This window comes from Micrasema longulum, unplaced genomic scaffold (assembly GCF_059751315.1).
Source record: "Micrasema longulum isolate JH-2025_06_02 unplaced genomic scaffold, ASM5975131v1 h1tg000086l, whole genome shotgun sequence".
NCBI lineage: Eukaryota > Metazoa > Arthropoda > Insecta > Trichoptera > Brachycentridae > Micrasema > Micrasema longulum.
The window spans coordinates 913,007-931,558 of NW_028277292.1; the positions used below are offsets into that span (position 1 = coordinate 913,007).

The 18,552-nt window shown below is 31.8% G+C and overlaps 1 protein-coding gene across 1 annotated transcript in view; it reads right to left on the reverse strand.

Moving 5' to 3' along the window:
* The window catches only part of LOC148284830 (sodium-coupled monocarboxylate transporter 2-like), a 190,440-nt gene that overhangs the window by 74,602 nt on the left and 97,286 nt on the right, over window positions 1–18,552 (reverse strand). Inside the window, exons 4-7 of the mRNA XM_088234287.1 lie at window positions 13,389–13,456; window positions 9,244–9,398; window positions 2,464–2,604; window positions 893–1,111 (exon numbers count right to left, since the gene is read on the reverse strand). Coding sequence (XP_088090413.1) covers window positions 893–1,111; window positions 2,464–2,604; window positions 9,244–9,398; window positions 13,389–13,456 — 583 coding nt within the window. The remainder of the gene's footprint in view (window positions 1–892; window positions 1,112–2,463; window positions 2,605–9,243; window positions 9,399–13,388; window positions 13,457–18,552) is intronic.

Sequence of the window (18,552 nt, forward strand, 5' to 3'; positions counted from 1 at the left end):
TAGAGTATGCATCTGCAGTTTGGAGTCCTGTTTATTACTGCAACTCATATGATCTCGAACGAGTACAGAGAAAATTTTAAAGATATATTCAATTTAAATTAGGTCTATCTGTCAGAAATAAATTTTCAATCCCTGATGACTAAATTAAATTTACCTTCTAGCAGGAGGACAATAAATGACCACTTGTTTATTTATAAATTATTAAATAATAAATTATATTGCCCCAAACTGTTAACTTTAATAAATTTTCGTATTCCACATAGACCAACAAGACATAATTTTTTGTTTTACAGTCATCATCACGGTACTAATTATTCATTGAATTCACCGATTATTCGCATGCAGCGCCTTGCAAATCAATACAGTGATAATTTAGATTTATTTTATACCGAGCCGCTGATGATCAAGTCCTGTGTTTTAAAAAATAATAAACTATTGAAAAATGAAATAATGATTGGTTCTTCACTTTTTTTTTAACTCTTTACTCTTGTGTGTGTAATTATTTTTGAAATTTATTATTGTTTAATATTAATATTAATATTTGTAAAAACCACGAAGTAAACTTTACGACTCTCCTTTTAAAGCACTTTGTTTTTTTTTCTTCTCTTCCTCTTTTTTAAAAACTGCCATTTACTTTTATTTACCTTTCTTTTATATATGTTAATATTTATATTTGTTACAGATGTAATATTTTTTTTTTTAATATAAAAATACTGTTTACCATTACCATACTTTTTTCGATGTTTTTGTTCTTTCTTTAATATTATGCTTTTTTTGTTGTATTTTTATAAACTGGTTTAATTGTAATTATGTAAAAGGTTCATGGAACCGTAAATAACTAAATATTATTATGCATATATTTATCATGCGTTTATTACTGAAAATGTTATACCTCAAAGCAGCGCTGAACACACCGCTTACAAAGATCCCTGGAAGACCAGGTATGGTGCCAGCTATCTCCATCACGAAGTAAGGTAATAGTTGATCGCTCTTGCTAATGGCTCCATTTTGTAGGGGATCACAGTCGTGGAAGGTGGCGTAGATGACGAGGCCAGTGTAACAGCACATTGAGACTATCGAGGCTATGCCCACAGCGAGAATGCCGATCGTTCTAAAAAAACATTTTTTAAACATACATAAAAAGCTGATCACCATCAACATAATTTTCCTATCAGTGGTGCATAGGGCGCTGCATTGGTAACTGGCTTGCAGCGTATCTTGATAATTTAATTCACGAATACAAGGTGATCAGTCTTGAGCTTCAGATCCAATCCGGGGAGAATGAACATATTTTTTAAAACGCATATTAAAAAATGTGTATATAGGGTAGATCGAGGCGTTTTCAATACCGGGGCATGTTGCACAACCTTTATCTCTTAAATCCGTCACAGTATGAAAAAGTTTAAACATGCGTTAGAGAGCAGGAAAAGAGGCACGAGTATGTTATGTATTATTTAGTGTCCAAGTCCTAGTGATATTAAAAGAAAATGCTTGGGCGAATTATTTGTTTTTTTGAGTAAAAAGTTAAATTGTTTTGGTTTTTTATCTCCACGTTTGATAAATCTGGTTAAAAAAAATAGTTCTATTAGTCAAGCTTTTTAAGTCGTTTTTTCGTTTTTGATTTTAAATTTTGTAGTGTAAATCAGTTTAATAATTATTCTACAAAATATTTAAATAAAAGGGTAAACCATTTGATTCAATAAGCCCCAAAGCTTTTTTTTTGTGAGCAGTTAAATGAGATTTTATCTTATTTATTAAATGAAGGAGTCATTTCGCTTTATTAGAAGGTACGTATTTATAGTAGAAAAACATTTTACAATATCGTAGAAAATATTTATAGTACAAAACTACATAAAATTATATATTTTACATATGTTTTTATCATATAAGTTATTTTTGAATGTATATACATTCCAACAAAATTTTAATTCATACAATTTTTATTTTTTTATTCTTAAATTATTTTAACTCAAACTCTTTTATTTCCATAATTATGTAAAATTATGATTAACAACCCCACCCCTGCATGCACTTGGATATAACATTGAAATTATTTTAGTCTCCCACCAGTGTGACGATGTCGGTCACTGGTAAAAATTATAAATTATAAATTATAAATAAAGGGACGTATTAAACCTGCTGCAACTTCTTTGCAAATATTTTATTATTTTACAAAATTTGTATGATTTCTTGTTATTATTTAAAAGCCAGAAAACACAATTATCTTTAGAGGCTGAAATTATTAATAATATTTTATGGTTTTGAGTGTTGCAGATCAAAACTTAGAGGTAACATAAAAAGGGGTTTAATACGCCCCGGTTTGTACTTCTTTAAATATTGTATTTAGGAACATTTTGAGAAGGAAATTTGGAAGTTAGTCGGAAACGTTGGTCGTGCGTCGTTCTGTCTTAGCTACTTATCGTACTAATACATTTGTATGAAACGTTCTTCTTTAATACTTACATATTTGCAGTTTTCAAAGAAGGCATTGCTAAGCATCTCTGTACCATTGCTTGGTTTACAGAACAGGAGGCAAGCCATCCAAAGTAATTACCAACCGTTGTTGTCCAAAATGTGTGTCTGATTAAGGGGTTAATATCAAAGCTGCAATAAAACAACTAATTATGCATTAGGTTACCCTTAGGAAAAAAAATTATCTCGTTTTCTTGTACTTCAAATAATTCTGAGGGATTTCATCCTTGTAGATCAGATATTTTACTTCATAAAAAATGATGAATCTAAGAATTAAAGAAATATGAATGTTTAAGTATTAAATTATTTTGGTAAAGTATGATTATAATAAGCTTTATCACCAACATGTTCAGTTTCTGTATTTATTTTATTATTGATTTTTTCTTTACCTTTTCTTTATGTATTGATTTTTCATATTTAAAAACGAGGCTTTTTCATTTACTTAGGTAAAATAAAATAAAGACATTCAAAGAAAAATGCTTTCATACGGTTCTTTTTCTGTTTCAAAATATATCAGTGGGCATGCGCAATAAGAAATACGCAATAAACACGCGTTGTGCGCACAATACTAGGCGTACGTGTGCGCTGTTGTGAATGAAAAATTAATAGAATCTTGAGTACAAAAATGGATGGATTCTTGCTCGATACCCTCCCCTCGTCTTAAAAATAAAGTGTCGCGGACTACTTTCAATTTTTAAATAGTATTTATTTTTTTTTTTTAAATGGGATCGACATAAGGTGTTCTAAAATTTTTCATTAGCATAAATAATTTATCCGATTTGCATTGGTATCTTGACGACACAACATTTTCGAAATCGTATTAGTTTTCTGATCCAGAGAATAAAGCTTTAAAAAGCACTGGATCTAACGCTCGTGTATCAATATTGACAGTTATTTTAACAGAGTTAAAGAAATTTATTAAAAAGAGAGTAGGTATAAAAGTATAGGCGTACAGATAGAGACAATTTTGTAATTGGCTGGTTGTGATTACTTGAAGCAGGCTAATCAATAAGATAGTAATTGCCTAAACTTTATATTTCGCCATCGTAGAAATTTTGATAAAAAATTGTTATGTTATTGAAAGTTTATAATTCTTAAGATGTTATGAACTAACTTATTAAAGCATAAGCGAAGAAATCATTTTATCATACTTTTTTTCAAAGTTTTCAGCGATTTGGTTGTTTGATATTAAATTGCAAAACAAGTAAATATGAAACGTAACGTAAAACCAATAAAGGGACCCAGAACCATTTAAAAAAATAACGACAAAATGGTCAAACGCATTTCATCATTCTTCTAAGATCTTGTGAAAGTATATCCACCTCTACTTTTGTATTGAATAGGCTAGAACATTCACCTGAAGTAAGTATAAGAATATGCTAAACGATAATAGTTTATTCCGTAAACCGTTTGCGATATTGCGAAGTAATATCAGGTTCTACTGTCGTTGTATGCACGGTCCAACAGTTTTATTACCAGAAGCAAGTATAATAATATGCCTACACTGAATATTTTTGTGCCCTAACTGTACCATATTAAAAATTGTAGACGGTTAGTAATAGTGACTAAATTGACATTTCAAATTTTCTCAAGTTCGTTTATGATGTGATAAGTTGGTCACACCAAGTGAGATTGCTTCAATTGAACTATCGAAAACAACTTGTGCAGTGAATCTACATATATATATCTATATATATAAGGCAATGTCGTATGTGTGTCCTAGATGGATTATATTTATTTATTTTATTCATTCAAAATTACACTAGTTTAAATATTTATGTACTTATTAAGGCTTTTTAGGCTATGTCCGTATGAAGCCACAATAAATAACAATAAAAATACATAGTTAAATTAATTCGATCAAATTATAATGACATAGAATAACAATCTAGAAAAAAAGGTAAATGTAATAAATCATAAAATTCCAAAGAATACAATGCAAAAAAGATAATCAGAAATAATTTTTAAAATATAAATTATACAAATTAAGAATCACACATAATCAAATATACAAAATAGTGGTATCATTAAAATCAACAATATAATAGTAAAATATTGCAGTATTAAAAAAAAAAACTAAATAAGAGTACCATTTAAATCATCAGAAAAAGAATATATATATAAAAGCATAATTGAAATGATAATTGAGATATGTTTGCTGGAAACTCACTCAATACTATAGTAAGAAATTTAAGAAAAAGGAGCAATAAATCATATTCCAAATAATAGTACGTACTAAATTAAATTATACAAAAATACATAATGAAGAAAACATAAAAATTATCAATATATATAAAAAGCAAATAAAAATAAAAGTATGGAAGGAAAGCAGATTTGTAAATTTTTGCTAATCCCGAACTTCAAAAAAATTGACAACCTCGTCCCTATCGATGTGCAGCAACCAATTGTAAACATTTGTATAGTAGTACTGGACCGATTTACCTGCGGTTTTTTTTTCAACAGTATGAGATTTGTGCTGAGCATTTTCATAGCTCTTAAAATCTTCCTTCTTATCTGTAAAAAAACCAGTTTCGACCGTAAATGTTTTATTCATCGACTTACAGGACTACATTCGGCGAGAATGCATTTACTAAAAAAAAATTTGGAGCATGTTATTTTTTTGTGTATAAAAAAGATTTTATTTAAATGTTTTAACCCAACATTAGTTTTTTGTGGATCCAATCGGATTCTTTCCTCAAATTCCTTTTAATTTCTTCACATTTATTTATTTTTACTGGATTTTTGATCAAAAATTGTATATTTTTGTCAATTTTAAAAATTTTGCAACATTTTAGCGAGCCAAAGACATATATTTTTTTGAAATGTTAAATGATGTTCTTATTTTTTTTTAAAACGCAACTTTTGAGACCTTTTACGTTTCTAAATTTGAAAGTTGAAAAAAATGACACTCCCTAATGTACATATCTTCTTCTTCGTGGGTCACAATCTGTGCGATTGGTTTGCTTCGTGCTTGTCTCTTCAACTCGGCGTACCCGCTACAACGCATGTTGGAGATAATCTGGTCCGTGTATTTTAAACGGACTCGTCCTCTGTAATTTGTGCCTTCGCACATGCCCTCCGCAATCGTTAGAAGCAGGCCTGGGTGTCTTATGTTAGAGCCTATCCATTGGACTCACTGTTGTGCAACTTTATCGAGCAAGCATCTAGGGTGTTTAGTACCTCGGTGTTCCAACATGTTCCGACCGATGAATCCCCAACACGCCTCCAGCCGCCCCCGTTCTGCCTGCCCGATAGTCCACGATTCGCTTCCATATAATAGAGTGCTTCAGACCAGATACAAAACTTTTGACTTGATACAAAACTTTTGATTGTGTTCATTTAATATCTACGCGAGTGTGTACTCAAATCTAGCAATAGAAAAGCATTGCCGGGTTCAACTCATTTATTCTAAAAACCAGCAAGTGAGATTGTTTTAATCAAACTACCGGAAACAAACTTACGCGGCGAATTTATTCAAAAAACTTTATAGCAATTCGATGTGAACATATTTAAGCAATAATAAGTAGACTTGTGGTTTAACTATAATAATCGATCATTGAACGTTCAGCTAACATCGATCCTTTAGTAATAAAGTCAACTACCTACATTCCGACTAGTGAATTATGAACGTTCTAAAACGTTTAGTTGCGCCCTTATATACAAGGTTCAGGTGCTAATCGCCCTTACAGGCTAACATCACCACGAGCAAGACGCATTCCTGTGATTTTATAATAACCTCGTCGTGGACCTTAGCCCACGACACATTCATACTTCGATGGGCCCTTCATGGAGAATTTCGTGCGCCCCATTTGCTTAGAAAGTATTTTATCAGCCCGAGTCGTCGTGTTCATAGCAAACTTCCTTCAAATTTTACATTCCATCTATCTCTCTTACACTCAATTTTCATTGACATTATGTTTTCCTTATCGTCAATAAATATATATATATAATAATAAAAGCGAGCCATACTGTCGCCAGTTATAGAAACATGCATATACTTTAAGATTATATAACAATTATCCTTGTAGTAAGGTTTAGTCTTCAACTAAAGTAAGATTTTCTCACATAATGGACCTTACTTATAAACTTAGCATAAAATTATGTCTAGGCATAGTGGTTGAAAAATGATGATATTTCCATTTTAATTAAACCATTATTCTTATTCTTAGAGGCGCGGGTCAGTGCTATTCAAGCTCCTGACGTCACTGCGACCTGTAAAGATCTATTTCGGCGGATTCCCTTAATTTCACCATTATGTCTAGGCGTAACTTTAAGCGAAGTTTATAAGTTAGGTCCAATTTAAATTATATCTCATCGTAATGGTTGCAATAAAATGTTAATCTATAGTAAGCATGATAAATTTTAATTTGTAAAGCATTAGTAAATCTTGATTATTTATTATTTCATTTTTATTATTTCACTCATAAATTTTGATTACGTTGTGCATCCTTAATAAAAAGAGAAGACGAAACCGGCCATACTCACTGCATCCAACTTGCGATGAAAGAGTCCTGACTTCTTAAAATATTTCTGACCGGCTGACGAGCAAAGGATCGGTGTTCGTATAGAGATAGATTTATCGGACATAGTGGTCCCATACAGAACCTCCGCATACAATTATTATGTAACGAAAGGTTATTTAAAACATGAGTTCTACAACTTTGCCTCTTTTTACAAAGCTAAAGCCCTATGCGGCGCTAATTAGTTTTTTAAATCGACAAGTGACAGCGTTATTGTATCGCGCATGTGACAAAAGTCTATAGAAAATGTACTTATAATTTTCTCAAATTGAACGGTTTGGGTACGTAGGAAGAAATTGCCTTAGGGAAATATGCCCGCCCTTATATTTAAATAAATTGTAAATTCATATAAAGTGTAAAATAAAAATAAAAATTAAAATTAAAAACCAGTCGATTATATCTTCAAGTGCCTCGAAACATTATGATGACACATATTCGAGAGATTTCAGGAAAAAGTTTTTCTTAAATGTATCGACGATAACACAAGTGACCTGACTCCGCTTCAGTGCTCGTCTTTTTAAGATAAAATATTTTTCAAGATTTTGTAAATTAAATTAATTGTTTACGAGAAACAAATATCTACGATGATCAGTCACGGTGAAATCAATAAAAAATATGAACCTTTAGTAAATAACGTAATAACTAATATGTTGGTAGTTAAGTTTTTATGTTTTTTGTTTTTAACAATAACAATTTTTAAATCAAAATAAACTGATAATATTGATTATGTGATAAGTTATAAAGTATGAAGTTATCATGCTTGTAAGGTTTTAGTTTTACTCACAGCTAGTGCATTTTTAAGCGTTTTGCCCACACTTGTATATTATTATTTGAGTTCACTTACACTTATAAAAGTATATTTACAGTTAACTTGAATTATTTTTGCAATCGCATGCATTTTCAAAACCTTCTTTACTGTATGTTTTGAATGACGTTAACACGTAGAAACGCTTGCCTTGAAGGTACAATAGCCTTTTGGATAATTATTGAATTCTTAATATTAAGTTTAAATAATACAGAAAATACCCATAGGAATAAAATTGATATTTTAACATGCCAGAAAAACCATATTTATGACTTTTTGCCGAACAAAAATCGTCGAAAGTTTTTTAAATACAGACAAGCAATCGAGATAACCACTCGAATATATTCGATTTTCTTTCTCGCATAAGGCCCTAGAATATTTTCCTTATGTCCCGTACCATAAAAGGCTTACCAGAGGTTTATACACGTAGACAACATACAATGCATCTCTGTTTACCTTGTCGACTAGTGAATACCAATAGAAGAATGAATCCTCAAAGTTTTCAACCTTTCAAACTTTTACAACCAACACAGAATTCCATTTCATTTTTAATATTTTATGCGCTTTGATAGGTACCATTTTGAAGCTTTCCTGGCACAAACGCAGTCTTTGAAAACTTTTTGTCAAAGAACGACAAATGTTAATAGTGAGTATCTCATTTAATAAATTACATTAAAAGCATATTCAATTTCCATGAAATGAAATTTGTAGGATGCAATTTTCTGGAAATATCGTGTACTTAAATAAATACGTAGTTTAATTATTTATTATGAAAACCACAAATAAAGTGCTTCAAGTATTAATTTTACCATCAATTTGTGAAGATGAGTTACAAAATGAAACGAAAAGTATTTAATTTGGGATGGAATTATAGGCATACAATATTTTTGTCAAATGGACTAAAATATAAATATGATTTTACAACATAACTGGCATTTGACGAATTCATATCTATAAATTTTCACAGGCTGGTCATGTTTTTCGGGATTATTTAACCATGTTTTTCTCGTTTTCCTTGCTGACGGTTTATTACAGAAACAATAGATAAGTAATACACAAATCAACCAATTTGGAATAATCACGGGTTTCGTCGCTCCACGATATCTTCGAGACTATTTATATTTCTAGAATATAAGTAATGACAGTGAATTCTTATTTATACAAGTGATTGAAGTGATTTTTTGTCTATATGACGTTTTTCAAAGTGTAACTCGGTATTTTTATCTTTAATAATTTTCAATTTCATTTCTAAAATAAATAACAACAAACTTTCACCTAGAACTATCGCAGAACCTCCTCTATAGTAGGCGACCGTGCTTACCACTAGATCAGGAAGCGGATAAATAACTTTATGCTCTCTGTAACATACACCAACCAATTTTTTTGAATTTTTTCTATCTGAAAAAAAGTAACAATCACAAAAAAGTTTTCGACTGATTCACTTACTTGAAAAATTCAAAACGATCTCCATCTTGAGTTCTTTGAATGACAGTGTCAAATCCTCCAACTTTGATGGTACCATACACCAAAACGAATATTACGCCACCGAACATTAAAATGGTTTGTAACGTGTCTGTCCAAACCACAGCTTTAAGGCCGCCCTGAAATGTTGTAATTCGATCAAATTATACATCCAAAAACAAGTATTTTTTTATTTATTTTATATACAGCCTAAGAAAATAACAGTAGTTAAATGAAGAAACACATGTACAAGAAACTGAACAAAAAGAGCATAAAACTATGTAGCAAAGACAAACAAGGGGAATAATATAATGGTATACAATACATTATTCAAAAGTAGTATAAATTAATAATAAAATACACAAATAAAGAAAAAAATTTTTACCATCGGTTTATTTTGGGTTTAAAAATATTTTAGATTTACAATATTTTGAGTTTATCTGAATATTTGTAGACAAGTACTTGGTTTTAGAGACTAGTGAGTTTATCAAGATCATGAAATTAAAAAAGTTACATCTTGTTTAAAGAGATCACTTAAACCAGCCAATGAGATCTCATAAGTTCTGTAAATTTTTAGATTTCCATATTCCTCATCTATGTTTTTATTATCAAAAAGTATTGTACTATGAGTAATAAAAAAACAATGATAAAAAACTTCAAAAGAAACGCAATTGTCAGTGGCTATTTGTGTCTATTTTTAGTAGATTTGTTAATTTATAGCATAGAGGAAAAAATCCCATTTGTTATTATCAAATTAATATACACGTATAACGCCGTTTTCGTGAAAAATCTCTTTTAGAGCACTCAACAATTTATGATTTGTACCCTTAGAATTAAGTTTAAAAACTATGATACACAATTCACTGTATATTAAATGAATTTTAGAATTAAAACTAAATGTTTTTGACCATGCTACTACCTCTACCATGTTTTCAAATTACACAGTACCTTTTGAATTCCGCTTATGTTTGAACGCTCATATTTTTAAAATTATTTCATCCGTTATTTTGAGATAAATAAAATTCCGTTTTTTCTCTGTGAGATAAACAATTAGTTAGGAGCAAATAAGTTATTTTAATATACATAATTGCCATCTTTCCCTTTCTGCACCTAATGACACACAGGGCACTGAAATAGTATACCGATCGCAGCGTATCTTGATAAAACATTAGATACATGTTAAAAACATATTTATGTCAATCATATCAGGAATCGAACCTGAGACCTCTTGCATGGTAGGTAAACTCATTAACCACTTTACCACAACGTGGATAAATGACCTAAGGTTTTAAAATAATATATTTTATTTTTTAAGGCAATTTTATAACTGTAAGCTTATGTAACCTTGATCAAATTTACGAGACTTTTATTTATTCATGCCTCGTGGTTATACCGGCACATTTTTATAAATAAACAGAAAAAAGTCTTAATTATAATGTTACGGATGAATTTCCGAAGCAGTAATTACTCGACGACAGTCCAAGTCTTCCCTTTCAGGCGTGAGTCACCAAATTAAAAACTCAATTATTATTGCAAACTTTTCACCCGACAAAAATATTACTTGAAAACAAAATTCAAAATAATTTTTCGTAACGTGACTTTTAAAATGCGCCAATACTTTCTAATTAAGTGTATTTTGTTGTACGATTTGTCATGTATTTTGTTAAGACAAGAAAACAAAGCAAAAATTCATGTAAATGTATTTTAACAAAACAATTATACGAATATTATTGGGATTTGAATAAGTTCTCGCTGTTTTTTGGTCCAATTTTTTTTTAAACGTAAAAAACATGTCATTGAATGTATTTTTTCCCATCTTTTTGTCAGCATACGAATAACATCCCGAAAAAACGACTCATTTTTTAAGGTTATCTACGATTGTAGACATTTTTAAGCATCTTTATAAGAATGCAAACGCCCCTCGGCTAGGTCATAAGTCATCGATCGGAATAAGTGATAATCGGAAGGAACAATATCCAAAGATTACGGCGGGTGGAACAGGACTAACCATTTGAGCGTTTCCAAGTTTGTTTTGACTGGCCTTGCAACATGTGGCCGAACGTTGTTTATGCTGCAAAATTACTTTGTCGTGTCGTATTGCGGCCGTTTTTCCTTTAATGCTTGTCTCAAACGCATTAATTGTAGTCGATAGCGATCTCCCGTGATAGTTTCGTAGGGTTTGAGGAGCTTATAATTCACCACATCCAGCTAATCGTGGTGCAGAGCCGAGATAATGATGTAAGTTGATTTTCGGTGATGTTCTGACAGAACATGGTCACCGTATATTTTCACAAGAATTCTACGTGCTTCAGCTAGAGATTAAAGTAAAAAAAGTAAAACAATAAAATTCCTCGCCAATACCTTTTTTTAGGCACGAAATTCGACATGTTTATCGCTATTTCAAAATATGTTATTTACACATCAGCAGAAAACCACTTACTGTCATTTCAAGCCTAACGATGGACCTTTAGCCTAACGATGGACCTTTTAAAGTTAATTGTAATATTGCCTGATGTAAAAAGGCTAATACCATCTGCCGGGAAACATCGAGAACTTATTCAAGTTCCAATCATAATTGTTATATTTTGGAGTTAGGGAAACTTGACTTTACTTGTTTACTGTATAATAAATCATATTTTGATTAAAATATAAATAAAAAAATAAAATGTGCACAAACCATTAGTTTTTTCATAGAAGCATTTTTAGAAAAATAAAACACAAAAGCTGATTCGTTCGACTGAATAGTGGGAAAATGAATGACCTAAATGTATTAGTAACAAGTTATATAGTTTATCATGGGTACTAAAAAGGGTTTTAGGTGGGCTTCCAGGAGGCAGAAGAAAGGTTGGCAGACTGAGGCTGCGACGGAAAGATGACATAAAAAAAGATGCAATCTAACTATTAGAAGTATTTATTTTAAAGGTTACTGCGGATGACAAAAGGAGTTGGAAGCGAAAGTTGATGGAGGCTAAGGTTTAATATGAGCTGTAGTGCTATTGAAGAAGAACAAGTTACATATATTACACTGTATTACACGGATCAGAAAACTGGTTATCTTTTGTCTCGAAACATATTTTGTCGTAAAATATGGTGCACCAAATGTGTGAACTCTTTTACGTAGATAAAATTTAAGAACATTTTTTACCAATTGTCATTCAGATTTTGTGTGTGCATACAGATACAATGTAAAAATCTAATAAAATACTGTAAAGCCGTTTTTCAAAACGCTAAACTTATAATAAGAATGCGGCAGGGCCTCGATAGTCCGAACCACAGATAATTCTAACAACTCCCCTACTACGGCGAACCCTCTGTGGGCTTTGTCATTCGAATCTCGGCTTTTCCGGCTAAGATACGGAAAAAATTTATCCCGAAAATGACTCACTATGGAGTATTTTTCAAAACAGAGGCTTTTCAGAGGTAAATATTAACAATTTCTCGACAAACAATGCTGGTATCGATTGTCCGGAGCCGTTTACCCACGAAAACATATAAAAAAGAAATGAGCGAGGTGGCAAAAACGAAATATAATTAGAGGCTTTGAAACCAATTGCAAAAATTTCATATATTCGAGCTGTGTATGCCTTGAATACTTGCTTGAGTGGGCGGCTGAAGTTGATATATCAATAACAGAAAAAATGCTTTTACGTACATTAAGGTACAAAGCGTTTTAAATGTCGCTAAATATAACACTCGTCAAAGCTTTATATTGGAATTCTTTGAAAAAGCGTGGTTAATATCATTATGCTTTAATAATAAAAAAAAAAATACGATTAAAATATATTTACTTTCAGTTTCAAAAAACACTGTTTTATTTCGATATAATCCGAATGCTTCGTACATCCGAACAGGGTATAAATTTCGGGTGTTAGGACTATCGATGTCCTGCTGTGTATATGTACGTACATTTTTATATCCAAGAAATAATTTATTTTACAATCTACGCGCGCGTATGTCAAGTGACGTGCGCACAACGCGTATTTGTTGCGTATTTCGCATGCCCACTGACTTATTTGAAAACAGAAAAATGAACCGTTTAATATCCGTGTAATGCGAACACCATGAAAGTATGTACTACATATTATGTGATAAAAAATACAATAGTGTTGAATATAATATAACAAAATTACCAGAGTTGTATAAAATATGCAAACCAAGCACACGATCGGCGATATCAAATGAAGATTGATTCCAGTCACTGCAAAATAAAATATATTTGAACTTGCGCCCTGAGGATCTATATTTCAATCTAAAATAAAAAATGCACAAAATAGAAAAAAAACAACACTATACATACTTATATACATACTATACAGTTCTTCAAAGATGAAGTTACCTTAGTGCGGACTCCTAAAGAAATGTATTTATTAAGTTTTTAAAAATGATAAAAAATAACAATGTTTTGAGTATTTTGGAGAAAATCTGTTTTTTTTTTCAAAATAGATTAATATCAACAAAACAAAAACTTCTAATTTGATTAATAAAAAAATATGGTAATGATTAAACAAATGCGTAGACTAAGTACAATATTGACGCTGTGCAAAATTTAAAATCACACCCGCTATTCGAGTTAATTTCGGCTCTATTAAATTTAAGTTACTGAGATCCGCATTGTTCTGTAGAATACCCTGCATGCTGCAATATATTTATGTCATATACGAGAATACCAATATTAGGTGTTGGGGTGATTTTCGAAGCGACCAATATTACACTACCCTATCCCAAGTGATGGTAAACTGCGGTTCGCGTGCCGCATGCGGCTCTTCGACGAGTTAAAAACAGATTTTTAATTTTTCATTACTCATCCAAATAATATATTTCAAGCATAAAATTGATCAAAAAATATTTTTTAAATCGTCTTATTGATAAGAACCTACGCCGCGATTACCATGGAAAGTTAAGGACGTCATACGTCATAAATTTTCCCGGGTGATTACGAAGATACACTACCAACCCGCTTCACCTTCAAGTTTTGGGTAGGTACATATTATGTAACAAGGGGACGCGCACGTCACAGTACACATATCTACTCACTAAAGCGACATACCTTCATATTGATGTCATAGTTGTCTCCGAATTTTCAAAATCGAATACGAAGATACTACTACGAAGAAGAGGTAGGTACATCGGTATGTACCGACATATCTAGATAGGTAGATGTGATTTACACATATTTACTAATTAAATGTGGCAAAAATTTTGTTCCACTGAGCAGGTTTTGCTTCGATTAAAATTAATTAAATTTTTAAATCGTTCTCAGGTGCCCAGTTTTTTTCTTAAAAGCCTATTTAACATAGAGAGAGAAATAAGAAAATTTTGAATCGAATTAAACTCTGTCCAAATTGTCAGTTTAGAATCTAAACGGCTAGATGCTACCCTGTTAACACATCATAACATTTAGCCGTAAAATTGATGCCACCAAAAAAATAATTTTTCATTCATTATATTTTTTCCATCCGTTTTACTATTTTTTTTAGTGTACGTATCAAGATATTAAAAGAGCCGGCTTTATAAATAAATACAGACGAACGTTAAGCATAGTCTTGATAAATGTCAAAAGTCATTAAAAAAATCATGTTCAAGCGAGTAGTTTTTGCTTGAAATGGGATTGATTTGAGTTTACAATCACTTTGGAATGGCCACTTTTTGTCAGAAAAGCCTAGTTAAAATCTGGATGAGAAATATCTTAAATTTGAATTAAGTAAGGAACGCCGACTAAATTTTCGTCGTCATTTATTTGTTGAATTCGATCATATGACGTCGAAATGACAAGTTGGTAGAACATACCGAGGTAGCAGCTAGAGATAGTACAATACCGTCTCGCTATGTACCGATGCGATGGAGAGAAGTAAGGTAGGTGGAATAGTAACGCTATGCGCCCCTCGGCGAGCTTTCAAATATTTCACCGGACCTCCTTGCGATATATGTAACTTTGAACAGAGCCCCGGTTGCAATGGGAAATTAATAAAGTTATCTTCGACTGTCTATAAAGATACACTTATATTTGTGTACGAAAATGAGTATATTTGCATAAACATTTCAAGTATCTTTGTCAGAAACCTATAATTGAACATGTTTATAAAAAAAAATGCTTACATATTCTACTTTTCATACAAAAAACTTTATTTTACTTTGTAGATAAAATGGAAGAAAATGTTAACTTTTCATTGTAATCGGGGCCCATGTTATCAACTAAATTTATAAAAAAACGTGCATTCTGACAAAATGTCGTATGCGGATGCTAATCTGGCTCAAAAGTATCGTAAAAGTATACGAGAGATTAAAGAAAATCATTGGAGATCTTTGCATTAGAATTCTTTGGAATCCAAATCGACGAATAATGCCAAACGTCATAAGAGTTACAGAAAACGCAAAAATAGGGCGATCGTATTTCGCTTCGCGCCGAGCCTCTCTAGCCTAATAGAACACATGTTTTGTGTTGATTTACGTCGTAAAACCCTAATAATATATAAAAAATTTTATACATAATAAACCTACTGTATTTGGAAAATCCGAGTCAAAGACTAATCTACAAGTGAACATTACCACGATGCTGTTGTGACATAAGAATTTAATACGAAATATTAAAATACATGTAAATTATTTTGGTGGTATATTTATATACTTTGTTGGTGTTCACTTTGAATCTTGATGTAGGGGTATACATAAAAATATTCTAACGGTGATGCTGCGTTGTCCCCCCACTTTCCCATCTGAGACATTGTTCCAGTTCAGGAAGGTACTGGGCATTAGACAAATTTTTAAAAGAGTCATTGACACATTTCTGATCATGCGGCTACAAGAGTAGATCCCAGCAGAATGCTCGTACGAGGTATTCCTGTATTTTGAATTATTTGATTTCAAAAACGCGTACGACGTTTGCTCAGAGAAATTTCTCTTTTGTGGCCCCAAGAGTGTTCAATGTCCTGGATGTACATATTAAGTTCTCTGAAACGAAAGCCATTTTCAGGAGGAGTGTACAAGTCTGGATTTTGTCTAAGGGAAGAGACCATTGCGGGAGACTGCTGCGAGATATTTCATAGATTTATATACTATTAAACGCGTTGTTCAGATGCCCTTTAAAATATATGTATGTTTATGTAATAATATTTAGTTTGTATTTTTTTACTATTATACAATACAGGGCCTTGGGCCTCATAGAGTTTGGGATACGTTATTATTGTATTTTTTTTGTATTATGTATGTATTAGTATGAATAAATAAATAAAATAAATAATTTTAATAAATAAATAAAATGACAATATTATTCACCCATAACATTTAATTTATAAATGATTTAACATATATCTATGTCTTAACCTTAAGTTTATATTTGATTTATAATGTATTAGCAACCCTCAAACAAATAAACATATTCTACGTTTGGAGCGGCCGTGGTTCTGACATAGCTCGCTTCACTGATTTTGATATTATATATTCGTCTTCTTTTTAACTTCCGATCTTGTGGACATAACCAGGTGCCTCCGGGAAATACTAATGCCAGCCAGTACTCTTGCCTCCTCTCAGGTCAATCCCACGTCCCTAAGTTCCGCCGAATAAATCCATAAATCAAAATCGTTATCGATGCCTTCCAAGACAGCGGGATCCCGCAGATGTGAAGAAGAGGCAACTTGGTTTAAGGCTCTTTTGAGGCATCTGCAGCACGCGTCCAAGCCAGGTCTCAACTCTTCCAGACGTCCAAGACTCTTGTTGTAGGAGGCGGCTCTGTCCTTTCTCGGACTTCAATGTGAGTTACTCGAATGTAAATAAACCACCTTATACGAAGTATTTTACTAAACTTAGAAGTTTAGTGTTTTGAGTTTTGATAAGGTGCCAGGTTTCGCACCCGCATAAAAGTACTGCTAAGAGTTGTTTAATCGGTATTTTGTTTTATCGATTATAGACTAGAAATCCAGACAGCATAAGTCGTGTTAAAAGTTGCTCCAGCCATTCCTAGACGGGTTTATTTATTTATTTATTATGGATAACTTATATAGCGCCATTTTCGTAATAAAATACCTCAAGGGCGCTTTACATGGTGATTCTATTGTTAAGTTAATTTAATTGAAGCTTTTAAATTTGTAATTTAATTAAAATAATTTATTTTGTTGTCACGTGCTACGGATTTATTCAAATGATTTAGAGAACAAGTGGGTTTTAAGTTTTTTCCGAAACATCACTTCACTTTCACAGCCTCGCACCTCTGCTGGGAGAGCATTTCATGCCATAAGGCCTGCGACCGCAAATGCGCGTTCACTAAATTTAGTGCGCTGTTTGCGTAGAGGTATAATAACGGGTTGCGAGCTCTTTGTGCATGTAACCATCCTCAGTTATGTGAGCTCCCAAGTAACTATTTAAAGTTGTCAACTTTTGGGATCCATAGCCCATCATTATACATAGAGGCCGATTGAGGTCAGGACAGTATAAATATTAAGACTCAGACGAGCAGAGTTATTCTGCACTCTGTCAACAATTTCATGAAGATCACCAATACATTTTTCAAGAAGAACTGTATGTGTGCGTACTTTAAGTCACAAAACTTTGTAAAATCTGATATAAGTAGATATATATCCTTTATAGGACCATAATTATTTTTTTTAATTTTGAAAACGCATACCCTCTTTCTTTAAAAAAAATTATTATGGCTTATTCAGGTACGAAATTTCATTATTTGCATAATGATTTTAACCCGTGCCGACGAGGCCTCAAAGTATTTCGAAATAAGAGAAATTTACCTCTTCTAGGTATTATAGTAGTTCAAAAGGTTTTATTGTTCTGTAGTGAAAAATTAAACCAAAACATTGATGAATAATAAGAAAATATATTTAAAGCAAAAATAAATAAATTAACAATGATATTTTCTCTTTGGGGTCTCCGTTTAGCAGTCAGGATACAGTTTTTTTGTGTCCATGTACACAACGTAAAAGGTACTGCTTCTGTTCTTCCTTGGCAGTTATTTTGCCATAGAAATCTTGCATCCGTTTCACAACCCTTTCTGCAGTATCTTTTACTGCAATTTTTATTTTTGCTTCCATAAAAACAACAAACAAACAAGGGTTTTTTTGCTTGTTCTTGGAAAATAATGCACTCGCGAATAACTAGATTAGCGATTTTACTCTCAGTCAGTTTAACTTCACGAATATTGAAAAACAATACCCCAAGAACTTGTCGAGTGCTTGTACTCCAGCATAACTTATATGAACATGTTCCAAAATAAGTCGGCACGGGTTACTGTATTCCAAATGAACTGAAGTTTGCTGTGCAAGTGTTTTATAGAAACACGAAAAAAAATAG